Here is a 14,213-nt window from a genome sequence, read left to right as displayed (position 1 = left end):
TGTGGAATGTTCTATAGATGTCTTTTAAGTACATTAGAGTCATAACATCTGTTCCTTTATTTCTCTGTTAATTTTCTGTCTGGCTGACTTGTCCATTGGTGAGAGTGGGGTGTTGAAGCCTTCCACTATTAGTGTGTGAGATTTGATGTGGGATTCAAGTTTTAGTAATATTTCTTTTACAAATGTGGGTGCCCTTGTATTTGGGTTATAATGTTTTATTCTTTATGTTTTTCCATTTCTAAAATTATCTTGGCTTTTTTTTCCATTTTCTCTATTGCAATTTTCAATCTTGTACTGTTTTTTTTTTTCTTCACCTATTTGATTGTTTTTGTTTTTTTGTTTTTTGATTTTTTGTTTGTTTTTTGATTGTTCTTCTTGACACCTTTAAGGGATTTATTCATTATTTCTTCCTATGTTTTTGTTCATTTGTCTTTTTTTTATTTCTTTAAGAGAATTTCTTATTTCCACGTGAAGGGCCTGTAATATCTTCACAAAGCCATCTTACGTCATCAGTTTTGTGATATTCAGGTCTTGCTGCTGTAGATCCATTGGTTTCTGGTGGTGCTATATTTATCTGTATGTTGTTGAGTGTATTATTACATTGCTATTCTATCCACATCTTTTAATTGGTACAGGTGGTGCTTGTGTGTCTAGTGGCTGTTGTTACTTCTTCTAATTGTTTCAAGTGATGCTTATGCCTCTAGGGACTCCTCTTTTTCCAATTGATTCAGTCAGGGCTTGCATCTCTAGGGGCTTCTGTTCTTGTGGGGTATATTTGCCCTGAATTCATTGGGAGTGGATCTTGTAGTTTCCAGGGGTCACAGGGTTACAGTGTTCAATGGAGCAGCCTACTAGCAGAATTCTTTTTTTTTTTTTGGTTTTTCAAAACAGGGTTTCTCTGTGTAGCTTTGGAGCCTTTCTTGGAAGTAGTTCTGTAGACCAGTCTGGCCTTGAACTCACAGAGATCCACCTGCCTCTGCCTCCTGAATGCTGGGATTAAAGGCATGTCCCACCAAGCCCAGGCTTGGTTAGCCGGCTCCTGGGGGGTGAGCTATGAGGGGGAAGTATAGGGAATGTGCCCTGGGGCTTAGGGCCTAAGGATTGAGGTAATTTAGCTGGGAGACCAATCACTCACCTCTTTTTCAGATTGGTTCAGGCAGTGCTTGTGTCTCTAGGGACTACTGCTCTTACAGGAGGTGTTTAGCCAGGAGGTGTGCAATAGTTTCAGTGGATTTTGGAGTCAGAAAGGGTCTTACAGTTACAGTGTTCAGTGGGTAGGGACAATGGTGGATCAGCTCCAACTGGACTCACCAGCTAACTGGCTGCTGGGGGTTGGAAGTCATTTGTTTTGACTCATGGGTTTGACTCAGAATTTTCAGTCTGTGGTTTCTTGACTACTACTTTGGGCTTGTGACAGCACAGAAATTCACAATGAAGTGCACAGTGGAAGGGGACGACTGTTCCATACACAGATGTGAGAAAACAAGGAGTAGATAAAAGTGGCTTGGGGTTCCAATATCATCCATTCAAGGGCATACCCCCAATGACCTAAGTTTTTCCCAGTAGGCTCCAGCTCCTGAAGTTCCATCACCTCCTGCTAGCTCCATATCCTGATGACTAAGCCTTTAATAAATGTGCATTCTATGACATTCATAGAATATTAGCATAGGTAAGCCTAAGACTACTTATATTTCTCTCACGCTTTGCTTGGAGTAAATCATATTAGAATTGGATTTTTGACTATCTGAATTTTCTAACCTTATCCCTCCCCTTTTTGCCTCTCATACAGAAGTTATGAAAGCCTGTATCTGAGAAATGGTCCTCACCGGATTGGTAAGAAATACAAAAAAGTCAGATTTATAGCATACACAGATGAAACCTTTAAGACCCGTGAAACTACCCAGAATGAATCAGGAATCTTGGGACCTTTACTTTATGGGGAAGTTGGAGACACATTGTTGGTAAGTCAAGGGAAAATATGAGATTGCTTCAGATAAAATGGGAAGTCTCAATGTTGGTTAGACGTCTCAGTGGTTAAGAACACTTGTTATTCTTGCAGGGGTACTGGGTTCAGCTCCCAGCACTCACATGGCAGCTCACAACCATGTGCAATTCTACTTACAGGGAATCCAAAACCCTCTGCTGACCCCCATGGGTACACGGCATACATGTTGTACACATACATACATACATACATACATACATACATACATACATACATACATACATGCACACACATACATACAGGCAAAAAATTCATATGCATAAATAAAATAAATCTTTTTAACGTCTGGAAATTTTTGAGTTTCTGTAATCTTTCAAAATTCAGTCTTATCTCCAATGGATATAATCTTTTAAAAATTATTAATGTTTTCTAAATAAAATATACTCATTTATAATGAGTATATGGAATAAAAATATGTGACCAATCACACTCTCAATTTCTTTTAACTATTCACTACTTAGACTGATATATAACTTTCCAGAAGTTTCTTCATCAATTGTTATTCCCCTTCATTTAACTTTTAAAATAGAAATCATACCCTCAGATCTACAGGTAATCTTCAAGCATCTTCAATACTATTTACATATCATAGTTTTTTTTTCTTTTTTATTATTTTGTAAATCTAATTTAATCAGACAGTGTCACCTGCCACCCTTGCTTGAGGCTGTTTAATGTCTTCCTTGTGCCTGTTTATTAAGTGATAAATCCTATAATGTGAATCACTGTCTCCTCCAGTGCTGAGGAATTTAGTGCCAAGAATACAGAAAGGCTGAGGGAAAGTAATGTCCTTAGCAGACACCCAAATTATACTAAATGAGGGAGACACAGACAAGCCTTACTGAAGTAATTGAAATTGAAAAGAGTTGTGACAAAACTAAGCAGCTACCTAAGCTTCCTTTTCATGGAAAGAATGAATATATTAAGTTTTATTAAGGGCTTAGACTCCTGTAATGTGGATAAGAAGATTTTGATTTCTAGAGCTAGGCCGGTTTTCTTGTTGATCCTAGTAGTCATAGGACTTGATCTCATACCTCACCTGTACTTTCAGATTATATTTAAGAACCAAGCAAGCCGACCATATAATATTTACCCTCATGGAATCACTGATGTCAGCCCACTACACTCAAGGAGATTCCCAAGAGGTAAGTAGTATCTCAGTTTATAAGTCTTTCTTTCTTTCTCTCTTTCTTTCTTTCCTTATTTATTTTATATGACCAAGTCAATTTAACTGAAAACAAACAGGTATAGACAATATTTGGGAATTTGGGCATCATTACTTCCAAACTACTTCCTGCTGGAAACAAACATGTATAGAAAATATTTTGGAATTTGGGCATCATTCCTTCCAAACTACTTCCTGCTGGTAAGGGGCGCTGTCTTGGGGGATTCTAAGAAGATGCAGAAATCCTGGCTGTAGTCTGTCAGGCTGCTTTGTCCAGCTGTTTTGAATGTAGGATCACCTGGTACTCTGTTTCAGGCGGTCTGGCTTGATCAAACCACATTAGTCTGGAAGGAATCCACTGCTTTTCATTTTCTGTGGAAACAAAAATAGAAATCCCAGTAACTTGTCCTTGAACTTAAATTTTGGAGTTAAAGCATTTTTTTTATTTAATTTATTATTTTACATGTCGATCCCACTTCCCTCTCCCTCCCTCCCTCCCTCCCCCCATTCCTCCCTCCCTCATTCCCTCCCTTTTACCCTCTCTGCCCTCTCACATGCACTCTAAACACCCTCCCCTCCCATCCCCCCATCCCAATTCCATATGTAGGGAAATGCCATCCAGTTGGGGTCATGTAGATCTGACAGGTCATGTGAAGCAGGGACTAGGGCTTCTCTCCTGTCTCTAGGTTAAGGCAGTTATCCCTCCATGGGGGATGTGTTCGCAAGGTCCTTTTGTGTACCAGGAATACATCCTGGTTCCACTATCTGAGGTCCCTTAGACTCCTCAGTCCTTCTGGCTGAGACCCATATTCAGGGGGCCTGAGTCAGTCCCATGCTGGCTTCCCAGCTACCAGTCTGGGGGCCTGTTAGCTCCTCCTTGTTCAAGTCAGCTGTCTCTATGTGTTTCTGCAGCCTGGTCTTGTCCTCTCCATCTGCATCTGCATCGACTCAGTATTTATGTATGGGTGTTTGCTCCATTTTCCAACAGGTATTAGATGAGGGCTCCAAGGATAAGTTAGTTGTTGATCTCACTATCTGGGAAGGGCATTTATGATAGCCTTTCCAAGGAAGCTCAAATTGTTAGTTGGCGGCAGTCTTGTAGTTCTCTAGACCTTTCTTTGTGTTCAATTTTATCTTCAAACCAATGTTGGCTCCCTCTTTTATGTTCTCTCTCTTGCCCCATTGTATAATTTTAGCTGTTTTGTCGAAAATCAGGTGTTCATAGGTGTGTGGTTTATTATCAGGATTTTCAATTCGATTCCATTGGTCTACCTGTCTATTTTTATGCCAATACAAGGCTGTTTTTAGAACTATAGCTCTGTAGTAGAGCTTAAAGTCAGGAATGGTGATGCCTCCTGAAGTTCTTTCATTTTATAGGGTTGTTTTGGCTATCCTGGGTCTTTTGTTTTTCTATATAAAGTTGATTATTATCCTTTCAAATCCATGAAGAATTGTGGTGGGATTTTTAATGGGGATTGCATTGAATCTGTAGATTGCTCATGGCATGATTGCCATTTTTACTATGTTTATCCTACCTATCGAAGAGCATGGGAGATCTTTCCATTTTCTGGTATCTTCTTTAATTTCTTTCTTTAGAGCCACAAAGTTCTTATTATATAGGTCTTTTACTTGTTTGGTAAGCGTTACACCAAGATCTTTTATGTTGCTTGTGGCTATTGTAAAGGGTGATGTTTCTCTGATTTCTTTCTCTGTCTCTTTGTCGTCTGAAAAAATAGGGCTACTCATTTTTTTGAGTTTATCTTGTATCCTGCTAGTTTGCTGAAGGTGTTTATTAGCTGTAGGAGTTCCCTGGTAGAGTTTATTGGGTCGCTTATGTAAACTATGATATCATCTGCAAATAGAGACAGTTTGACTTCTTCCTTTCCAATTTGGATCCCCTTGATCTCCTTTTGTTGTCTTATAGCATTAGCTAGAACTTCTAGTACGATATTGAAGAGATATGTAGAGAGAGGGCAGCCTTGACTTGTTCCTGATTTTAGAGGAATTGGCTTAAGTTTCTCTCCATTCAGTTTGATGTTGGCAGTTGGTTTGCTGTATATTGCTCTTTTTATGTTTAGGTATGTTCCTGTTATCCCTGACCTCTCCAAGACCTTTATCATGAAAGGGTGTTGAATTTTGTTGAAGGCTTTTTTCGCATCTAGGGAGATAATCATATGGTTTTTCTTTTTCAGTTTGTTTACATGGTGGATCATGTTGATAGATTTTCGTACGTTAAACCATCCCTGCGTTCCAGGGATGAAGCCTTCTTGGTCATGGTAGATGATTTCTCTGATGTATTCTTGAATTAGGTTTGCCAGTATTTTATTGAGTATTTTTGCATCGATGTTCATCAGGGATATTGGTCTGTAGTTTTCTTTCTTAGTTGTGCCTTTGTGAGGCTTGGGTACCAAGGTTATTGTGGCCTCATAAAAAGAGTTTGGCAATGAACCTTCTGTTTCTATTTTGTGGAACAGTTTGAGGAATAGTGGTGTTAGTTCTTCCTTGAATTTCTGGTAGAATTCTGCACTGAATCCATCTGTCCATGGATTTTTTTTTTGGTTGGAAGGCTTTCGATGACTGCTTCTATTTCATTGTGGGTTATATGTCTATTTAAGTTGTTTGTCTGTTCTTGATTTAATTTTGATAAGTGATAGTTATCTAGAAATTTTTCCATTTCCTTTGAATTTTCAATTTTTGTGGAATACAAATTTTCAAAGTATGACCTGAAAATTGTCTGGATTTCCTCTATGACTGTTGTTATGTTCCCCTTTTCGTTTCTGATTTTATTAATTTGCATGTTCTCTCTCTGCTTTTTCATTAATTTGGATAAAGGTTTGTATATCTTGTTGATTTTCTCAAGAAACCAACTCTTCGTTGGATTGATTTTTTGTATTGTTTTCCTTGTTTTTATTTTGTTGATTTCAGCCTTCAAGTTGATTATTTCCTGGCATCTACTCCTACGGGGTGAGTTCGCTTCTCTCTGTTCTAAGGCTTTCAGTTGTGCTGTTAATTCTCTTATGTGACTACCCTCGGTTTTCTTCATATGGGCACTTAGTGTAATGAACTTCCCTCGTAGCACTGCTTTCAAGGTGTCCCATAAGTTCAGGTATGTTGTGTCCTCATTCTCGTTGGATATTAGAAAGTCCTTAATTTCTTTCTTTATTTCTTCTTTGATCCAGGTGTGGTGCAACTGCACATAGTTCAGTTTCCATGAGTTTGCAGGTTTTCTGCTATTTGTGTTGTTGTTGAATTCCAATTTTAAAGCATGGAGGTCTGATAAGATACAGGGGACTATTCCTATTCTCTTGTATCTGTTGAGGTTTGTTTTGTCACCTAGTATGTGGTCGATTTTAGAGGGGGTTCTATGTGGAGCATAGAAGAAGGCATATTCTTTTGTGTTTGGATGGAATGTTCTGTAGATGTCTGTTAACCCCCGTTGAAACATAACTTCTATTAGTTCTTTTGTTTCTTTGTTGAGTTTCTGTGTAGTGGGATATTCACTTTGGAAGGAGGTCGGAGGGGGCCAGGAAAGTCTCTCTCTTTCTGGCGTGCCACGGACAGGAGAGGATCGGGTTGAATTTCCTGGTGTTCATCTGTCTAGGTTGTAAGTTATTTCTCCCTGAATAAACATCTATTCGGCCTATTTGTTTTTCCTGATCCTTATTTACCGCAATGGTCCTGTCTAGTGTTGAGAGTGGTGTATTGAAGTCTCCCACTATAAGTGTGTGAGGTTTTATATGAGTTTTGAGTTTTAGTAGCATTTCTTTTACGAATGTGGGTGACTTTGAATTAGGGGCATAGATGTTCAGAACTGAGACTTTGTGTTAATGGATTTCTCCTGTGATGAACATGGAATGACTGTCTTCATCTCTTTTGATTAATTTTGTTTTGATGACTAACTTGCAACAAGCAGCCACGCCTGCTTGCTTCTTGGTTCCATTTGATTGGAAAATCTTTTCCCAACCCTTTACTCTGAGGTAATGTCTAGCTTTGAAGCTTAGATGTGTTTCTTGTATGGAGCAGAAGGATGGATTCTGTCTTCATATCCATTCTGTTAGCCTGTGTCTTTTTATAGGTGAGTTAAGACCATTAATGTTGAGGGTGAGTAAGGTACATTGATTGTTGATGATTGTTTGATTTAGGTTTGTTGTTGGCAGTGGTATTGCGAATATATTAGTTCTGCTTTACCCTTGGTTTCTGGTGTAGTTGGATTATCTGTTGTCTACATCTTTGTGTGCCTCATTAACTTCCTTGGGTTGGCATTTTCCTTCCAATACTTTCTGTAGGGCTGGATATGTAGATACATATTGGGAAAATCTGGTTTTGTCATTAAATATCTTGTTCTCTCCATCTATAGTGATTGAGAGTTTTGCTGGATGTAGTAGCCTAGGCTGGCATCCGTGTTCTCTTAATACTTGTAGAACATATATCCAGGACCTTCTGGCCTTGAGGGTTTCCATGGAGAAGTCAGGTGTAATTTTGATAGGTCTGCCTTTATATGTTACCTGTCCTTTTTCCTTTGCTGCTCTTAATATTCTTTTTTAATTCCGTATGCTAGGTGTTTTGATTATTATATGTCGAGTGGTCTTTTTTCTTTAGTCCAGCCTGTTTGGGATTTGGTATGCTTCTTGTACTTTCATGGGCATGTTCTTCTTCAGATTTGGAAAGTTTTCCTCGATGATTTTGTTGAATATGTTTTCAGTGCCTTTGAGCTGGGCTTCCTCACCTTCCTCTATGCCTATTATTCTTAGGTTTGGCCTTTACATGGTGTCCCACGTTTCTTGGATGTTTTGTGTTAAGGTTTTGTTGGATTTATGATTTTCTTTGGTTGATGAATCTTTTTCTTCTAGTTTATCTTCCGCGCCTGAGATTCTTCAATCTCTTGAATTCTGTTGGTTATGCTTGCGTCTATAGTTCCCGATTTTTTGCCTAGTTTTTCTATTTCCAGAATTTCTTCGGTTTGTGTTGCCTTTATTTTCTCTATTTCAGTTTTCAATCTTGACCCGTTCCCTTCACCTGCTTAATTGTTTTTTTCTTGGCTTTCTGTACTTTCTTTGCTTTCCTTAGGAAATTTCTTCATTTCTTCCACTTTTTTGTTTGCTTTTTCCTCCATTTCTTTAAGAGATTTTCTCACATCTTCTTTGAGGGCCTCTATCATTTTTATGATGGTAACTTTTAAGTCATTCCCTTCTGCTTCCTCTGCTTTGTTGTTGTGTTCTGTTCTAGTTGGTGTAGATTCCCTAGATTCTGGTCGTGTCATGCTTGTCTTTCTGTTGTTAGGTGTTTTCTTGTATTGTCGTCTTCCCATAGCTTCTTTCAGTAGGTGTTGGTGGGGCCTCCCCCTCTCTCTATGGTACTTCCCCCGTGGGCTATTGTGGGTCAGAGATTCAATATCTGTAGCTCTGTGTGGTCCAAGCTGTATGCTGAGGGAACTCAGAGTGGACCAGCAGAGATAGGTGGATCTCTGGGAGGGACCCGGGACTCCAGCAGAAGCCTGGAGGTGTGGTTAGAGACCAAGCAGGTGGAAATTACAGGTGGCCCTGCGTGGATAGGCAGGTCTCCTTTGTTCAGAGTTGCTTCGAGAAGTCTCCGAAGTAGGGTGGACTGTTGGCTCCTATAAGTCTTTCTTGATGTAGATACATTTGAGGTACTTCTCTACCTGTTGACACAAAGTTTTTACAATAATTTTGCATAAATCTTCTTTGCTTTTTCTAAGCATTTATTCTAAAGATAATAAATCCAAAAATAGTATTTCTATCATGTTAGTAATGCAAGGTCTTTTATCGATATAATTACCATAGAAATAAGTAATATGCTGTGGTTATTTTCCTGTCCACAGTCCTAATCATTTTCTTATTAAAATAAAATAGATTCTTCTATATGCAACAATATGCAAATATTCTTATTATTTCTATTATGTGTAATAAAAGGTAAACTTGTTCAAACTAACATGTTAAGAAAACATGGCATAGGTGAGAGAGAAATGCCTGCCCCCCCCCAAAAATATTGCCTGGCCCCATCCTCCACCCCTTTCTCCCTGTGGCAGGTAGGAAAGCAGACCCTAAGGTCATGAGAGCAGGAGAGCTGGCCCTGCCCCTGCCACTCACCAGCTGCAGCATTTGGGAGGGTGACCTCTGCACCTCAACACAATAAAGCTGGCCCTGGTGATATAGGTGTGGGTGTCAGAGCAGGAGAACCTGCCCTGCCCCTTGCTGCTTGTAGAATATGGTGAACTAGCCAGGGTAGTGCTGGAGAGCTCACCCTGGTGGTGAGAATAGGGAAAAGCTGGCAAGATGACCAACTCTGCAACCACCCTTGTCCAGAACCAGGGTTATGAGTTGGCCCACCCTGAAATCCACCCCATGTATGATCTGCTGAAGCATGTGAAGGAGCCAGTCCTGCAGATCCAAAGCTGTAGGATATCCTCAACACAGAGCAACAACAGGATATCCAAGAGGAGTCCCAGTGAGTGTCCAGTATCAATAGTGTAGTAGAAACCAGAGAATTTGAACCATACCAATGACTCATTGCAATAAACATTTGCAAGTATAATATATGGACAAAAGAGTCTAATGTATGACTCACTATGTCACAGTACAGCTTCCACGATGAGGTTTTTCTTTTCTCCTAAATTTTATTTTATTGGGGTGGGGGTGCTAGGGCATTTGACAGGTACAAAGGAATAGGGAGATGAATAGCATCAAAATGCATGGTGTAAATCCCACAAAGAACCAAGAAAAAGTTTTTTTTTTATGTCTCCTGGGTCCGTTTTTCTTGTATTAAATAATTTTGTGAATCTTCAATTTGTAACAGATGCCATTTTACTTTCTGTTTACTGAATAATTTCACCTATACATATGGGTTAGTAGTTCCCTTGAAATAAAAACAGAGTTATTGTTAAGGGGGGGAAACTTCAGATACACTGAACTTTGCAAAATTTACTTGAGAAAAGTATTAATTCTTGAATTAATTTTGTACTACAAATGATTCAAAATGTCCCACCTCACCACACATACAGAGACTATATTTACAGACAGAGAACAGAAAATGACATAGACATTACCCAATTAAATGCAGCTAGAAGTTATCTTTCATGGTGTTTTCACAGCTTCAGCCTTAAATTGGATTGAAGTTCAGTTATTATGATTTGCTAAGACTCAGCTACTTGTTACAAGAGTATAGTTCCAAGTGACGTTAATATACCAAGTTAGGTTGCAGTTTCTATGCACAGAGGCCTTTAACACAAACATGAAATACATATAGAATCAGGTTTAGGCCAAAATTAATTCAACATTACTAAATATGTAGCTCACTATACTCTAAGTTGATCTATTTCTGTTTTGGGTGTGGGTAGGTATAAAGCATGTGAAGGATTTGCCAATTCGTCCAGGAGAAATATTCAAGTATAAATGGACAGTGACTGTAGAAGATGGACCAACTAAATCAGATCCACGGTGCTTGACCCGCTATTATTCAAGTTTCATTAACCCTGAGAGAGATCTAGCTTCAGGACTCATTGGCCCTCTTCTCATATGCTACAAAGAATCTGTAGATCAAAGAGGAAACCAGGTGAGGTCTTCCCTTACAAAGTATTAAGTTTGAAAATAAAAGTGGAATAAAATGCCTATGAACTTCTAGATATTTTATGTACTCTCTTAATATATGTACCTCTATAACCTGTAGAAAATATAACCCAATAAAAGTGATTTAGCTGAGTTTCACTTAGCTTTGTTGTTGTAGATTTAAAAAGTGGAACACTTGAGAAAGACCATGCAACAGAGCTCACATGGAAGGGATTTTTATTGGGGGAAAGTGAATAAGAAAAGGGGGAAGGGAAGAGGGGAGAGCAGCCTCTGGGGAGCGGAGCAGCAGAAGAAAAGAGAGAGGGAAAGGAGGGAGATGAGAGTAGAGAGAGATAGGTAGAAAGGAGCAGGGGGTGTCCAGGGCCCCTTTAAAAGGGAGCATATTGACTGTGCACAAGTGGTGCTCTTAGTGGCTGCAGCTGAGGTTGTATCCTGTCAGAACCCCAAGGGCAGACAAGTATGCACACCTGAATACTAACATTTATTAAATTTGAGTTTTCTAAGAAACTTGACTTCTGGGTAAACAGAAAAGCCAGGACCCTACATTCTTCCTAAAATACTCAGTCCCAATCTGGGATTTTGATTTTCCCCAAGGATCTTGCCCATTTTTACCTCTCCAATTGCCACCTACTTTTAGATGAGATAGTGTTTCAGGTGTCCCAGGCTAGCCTCAAACTATTTATGTAGCTGAAGATGGTCTTTGATTTCTGGTCCTCCTGCCTATACCTTCTGAATACTGGAATAATAGATGTGTGTCACCATGCCCAGTTTAGGCAGTACTGGGGCTCAGACCCATGGCTTTGTGCATTCTAGGCAAACTGAAATACATCTACCAACTGAAATACTTTCCGGGCCTCTATAATTTTTTAAACCTGCAAAATTATGTCTACAGTCTATGTTTCTCACCTGGACATTTCATTATGAATAAATCAAAATCATTTTAAAATTAGTCATAGAGGTGACACATGCCTCCAATCTCAGTAAAGGGAGACTAAGGTAGGTGAAATTTGAGTTCAAGGCCAACCTGGAATACATAGAAAGTTCTAAGCCAGCTTCTCCTATGAGCAAAACCCTGTCAGAAAATAAAAGTAATCCATATGTAGCATCTACAATACTATGTGACACTAGTAAGGGGACAATATTTGTTGAATAACATAGAAGGAAATATAAAATTATTTTGATTATAGGTTATAATTTAAACTATTTCTGCTGCTTTAGAAAATTACCTGAGCCGGGCAGTGGTAGCACACACCTTTACTCCCAACACTCATGAGATGGATCTCTGTGAGTTTGAGGCCAGCCTGGTCTACAGAGCTAGTTTCAGGACAGCCAGAAGTATTACACAGAGAAACTCAGTCTCGAAAAACCAAACCAAACAAGAAAATTGTCTAAGTAAGGAAAATTTAGGGCTTTTTATTTTTTTGTCTTTTTTTTCCTTCAAAAATCTCAGTGAAACCAGGATGCATACCTGGTGCACAAAAGGACTTTGGGAGCACATTCTCCATGGAGGGATACTCCCTTAACCTAGAGACAGGAGGGAGGGCCTAGACCCTACCCCAAATGACTTGATAGATTTTGTTGATCCCTCCTGGAAGGCATCACCCTCCCTGTGGAGTGGAGGGGGGATGGGATGGGAGGGTGGTCAGGAGGCATGGGAGGGAGGGAGAGGAAACAGATCAATATGTAAGTTAAGAAAAAATAATATATATACATACATATATGTATGTGTATATACATATAATATATATATACATATATATATATATATATATATATAATATCTCATTTCTTGACTACAGAAGAACACATTGCTATATTTCCAGGCTTGATCATGCATTCATTTTGGCTATTTAGGATACATAAATTCCTACTAGTTAGAATTCATTTAGTAGGTTTAATGACCAAAGGACTTGAGTGCAAGTATAATATATGGTATACAAATCCAGAGTAGTGAAACTTGAAATTTAATATTTGGATTCAGGACCAAATATCTGTCCTGAAAATGTTTCCTAATTATACTTTTCCCATCAGCTTTTGGAAGATGACTGAAATATATATTCTCTAATTTCCTCTTCAGAATTTTGGCTTTTTGTAGCTATAGATTATAGAAAATGAAATTTACACATATGAAGTTTACATATTAAATTTTATACTCAATTAACAGGTAACTAGCTCATGAATTTGGCTCACCATATAAAGTGCTATTCTAAAATACTGGATTTTTTAAACAAAAATTTTAACGTATTAATACTATTCAGTGTTCATCTTATCATATCTAAGTTCCTTTTCACATTTTTAGTTTAGTATAAGTTGGTAGCCTTATGTAAAGATAGTTGCAAGATAAGAACTTAGGAATGGTATTGATTTTATTTGACTTGTATAACTTATCTTTAAGATCTATATTTCTCTACATCAAACATGGAGACAATGAGACTATAAACTACCAGTATATGATCCAAGAAGAATGTAATTTACTAGATTCAGCTACCTTCATGCCTTGAGGTTGCATTAGTTCTAAATATATACTCATCACTCAAAGTGCTCATCCCTTTTCCAAGAGATGCCATAATAATGACAGTTCAGAGGAAATTAATCGAGCTAAAGGATTAGTATATACTCTCCTTCCATCCTGCACTGCTAGCTCCTACCTACAATATGAGTGGTATTTCTTTCTCCCTTTTAATAAATGTTATTAACAGATGATGTCAGACAAGAGAAATGTCATCCTGTTTTCTCTATTTGATGAGAATCAAAGCTGGTACATCACAGAGAACATGCAACGCTTCCTCCCCAATGCACCTGATACACAGCCCCAGGACCCTGAGTTCCATACTTCCAACATCATGCACAGTGAGTAAAGAATCATTTGTACCTGGGTAGTGTACAACTTTAATCCCAGTACTCAGAAGGCAGATGAAGGCAAATCTCTGAGTTCAAGGCCAGCCTGGTCTACAGAGTGAGTTCCAGGATAGCCAGGACTACACAGAGAAACCCTGTCTCAAAAAAAAAGTTCATTTGTATTTAATTCACATCTGGTAAAGGGAAATTGATGGCCCCAACTGATAATATGTATATACTATAAATAAATATGTAATTGTACCCATGTAATGCATATTTAAAAAATTTACTAACCAGTTTTCCTTTCAATATTTGTTTAGCTACTCTGTACTTTGAACTTGTATTTTATCTCCTATATTACTATTTTTTTGCAAACCATTCCCTAACAAGATAACTCATTTCAAAATACTTTCCTATTATTATATAATCATGTACTACATGCATGGCATAAGCTTTTCTTTCATATTGTATGAATTTTTAAATAAATTAGAAACAATCTTATTTTACATACCAATCCCAGTTCCCTCTCCCTACTCTCCTCTCATCGACAACACCCATTCCACCCCATCCACTCCCCAGGATGGGTGAGGCTTTCCTTGGGGATCATCAAAGTCTGTCACAACAT

The 14,213-nt window shown here is 38.4% G+C and overlaps 1 protein-coding gene across 1 annotated transcript in view; it reads left to right on the top strand.

Annotated features, from left to right (window-relative positions):
- Window positions 1-13,600, top strand: part of F8 (coagulation factor VIII) — a gene marked incomplete at its 3' end in the record, with an annotated part of 53,018 nt that extends 39,418 nt beyond the window's left edge. The window contains exons 8-11 of the mRNA XM_051179414.1: window positions 1,790-1,961; window positions 3,054-3,147; window positions 10,522-10,736; window positions 13,450-13,600. Of these exons, the coding sequence (XP_051035371.1) occupies window positions 1,790-1,961; window positions 3,054-3,147; window positions 10,522-10,736; window positions 13,450-13,600 (632 nt within the window). The remainder of the gene's footprint in view (window positions 1-1,789; window positions 1,962-3,053; window positions 3,148-10,521; window positions 10,737-13,449) is intronic.
- Between the last annotated feature and the right edge of the window lie 613 nt (window positions 13,601-14,213).

The sequence above is a fragment of the Phodopus roborovskii genome, unplaced genomic scaffold (assembly GCF_943737965.1).
Source record: "Phodopus roborovskii unplaced genomic scaffold, PHOROB, whole genome shotgun sequence".
In the NCBI taxonomy this organism is placed as follows: domain Eukaryota; kingdom Metazoa; phylum Chordata; class Mammalia; order Rodentia; family Cricetidae; genus Phodopus; species Phodopus roborovskii.
Note: the sequence above shows the minus strand (reverse complement) of the source record. Positions and strands in the feature narration are given on the sequence as shown.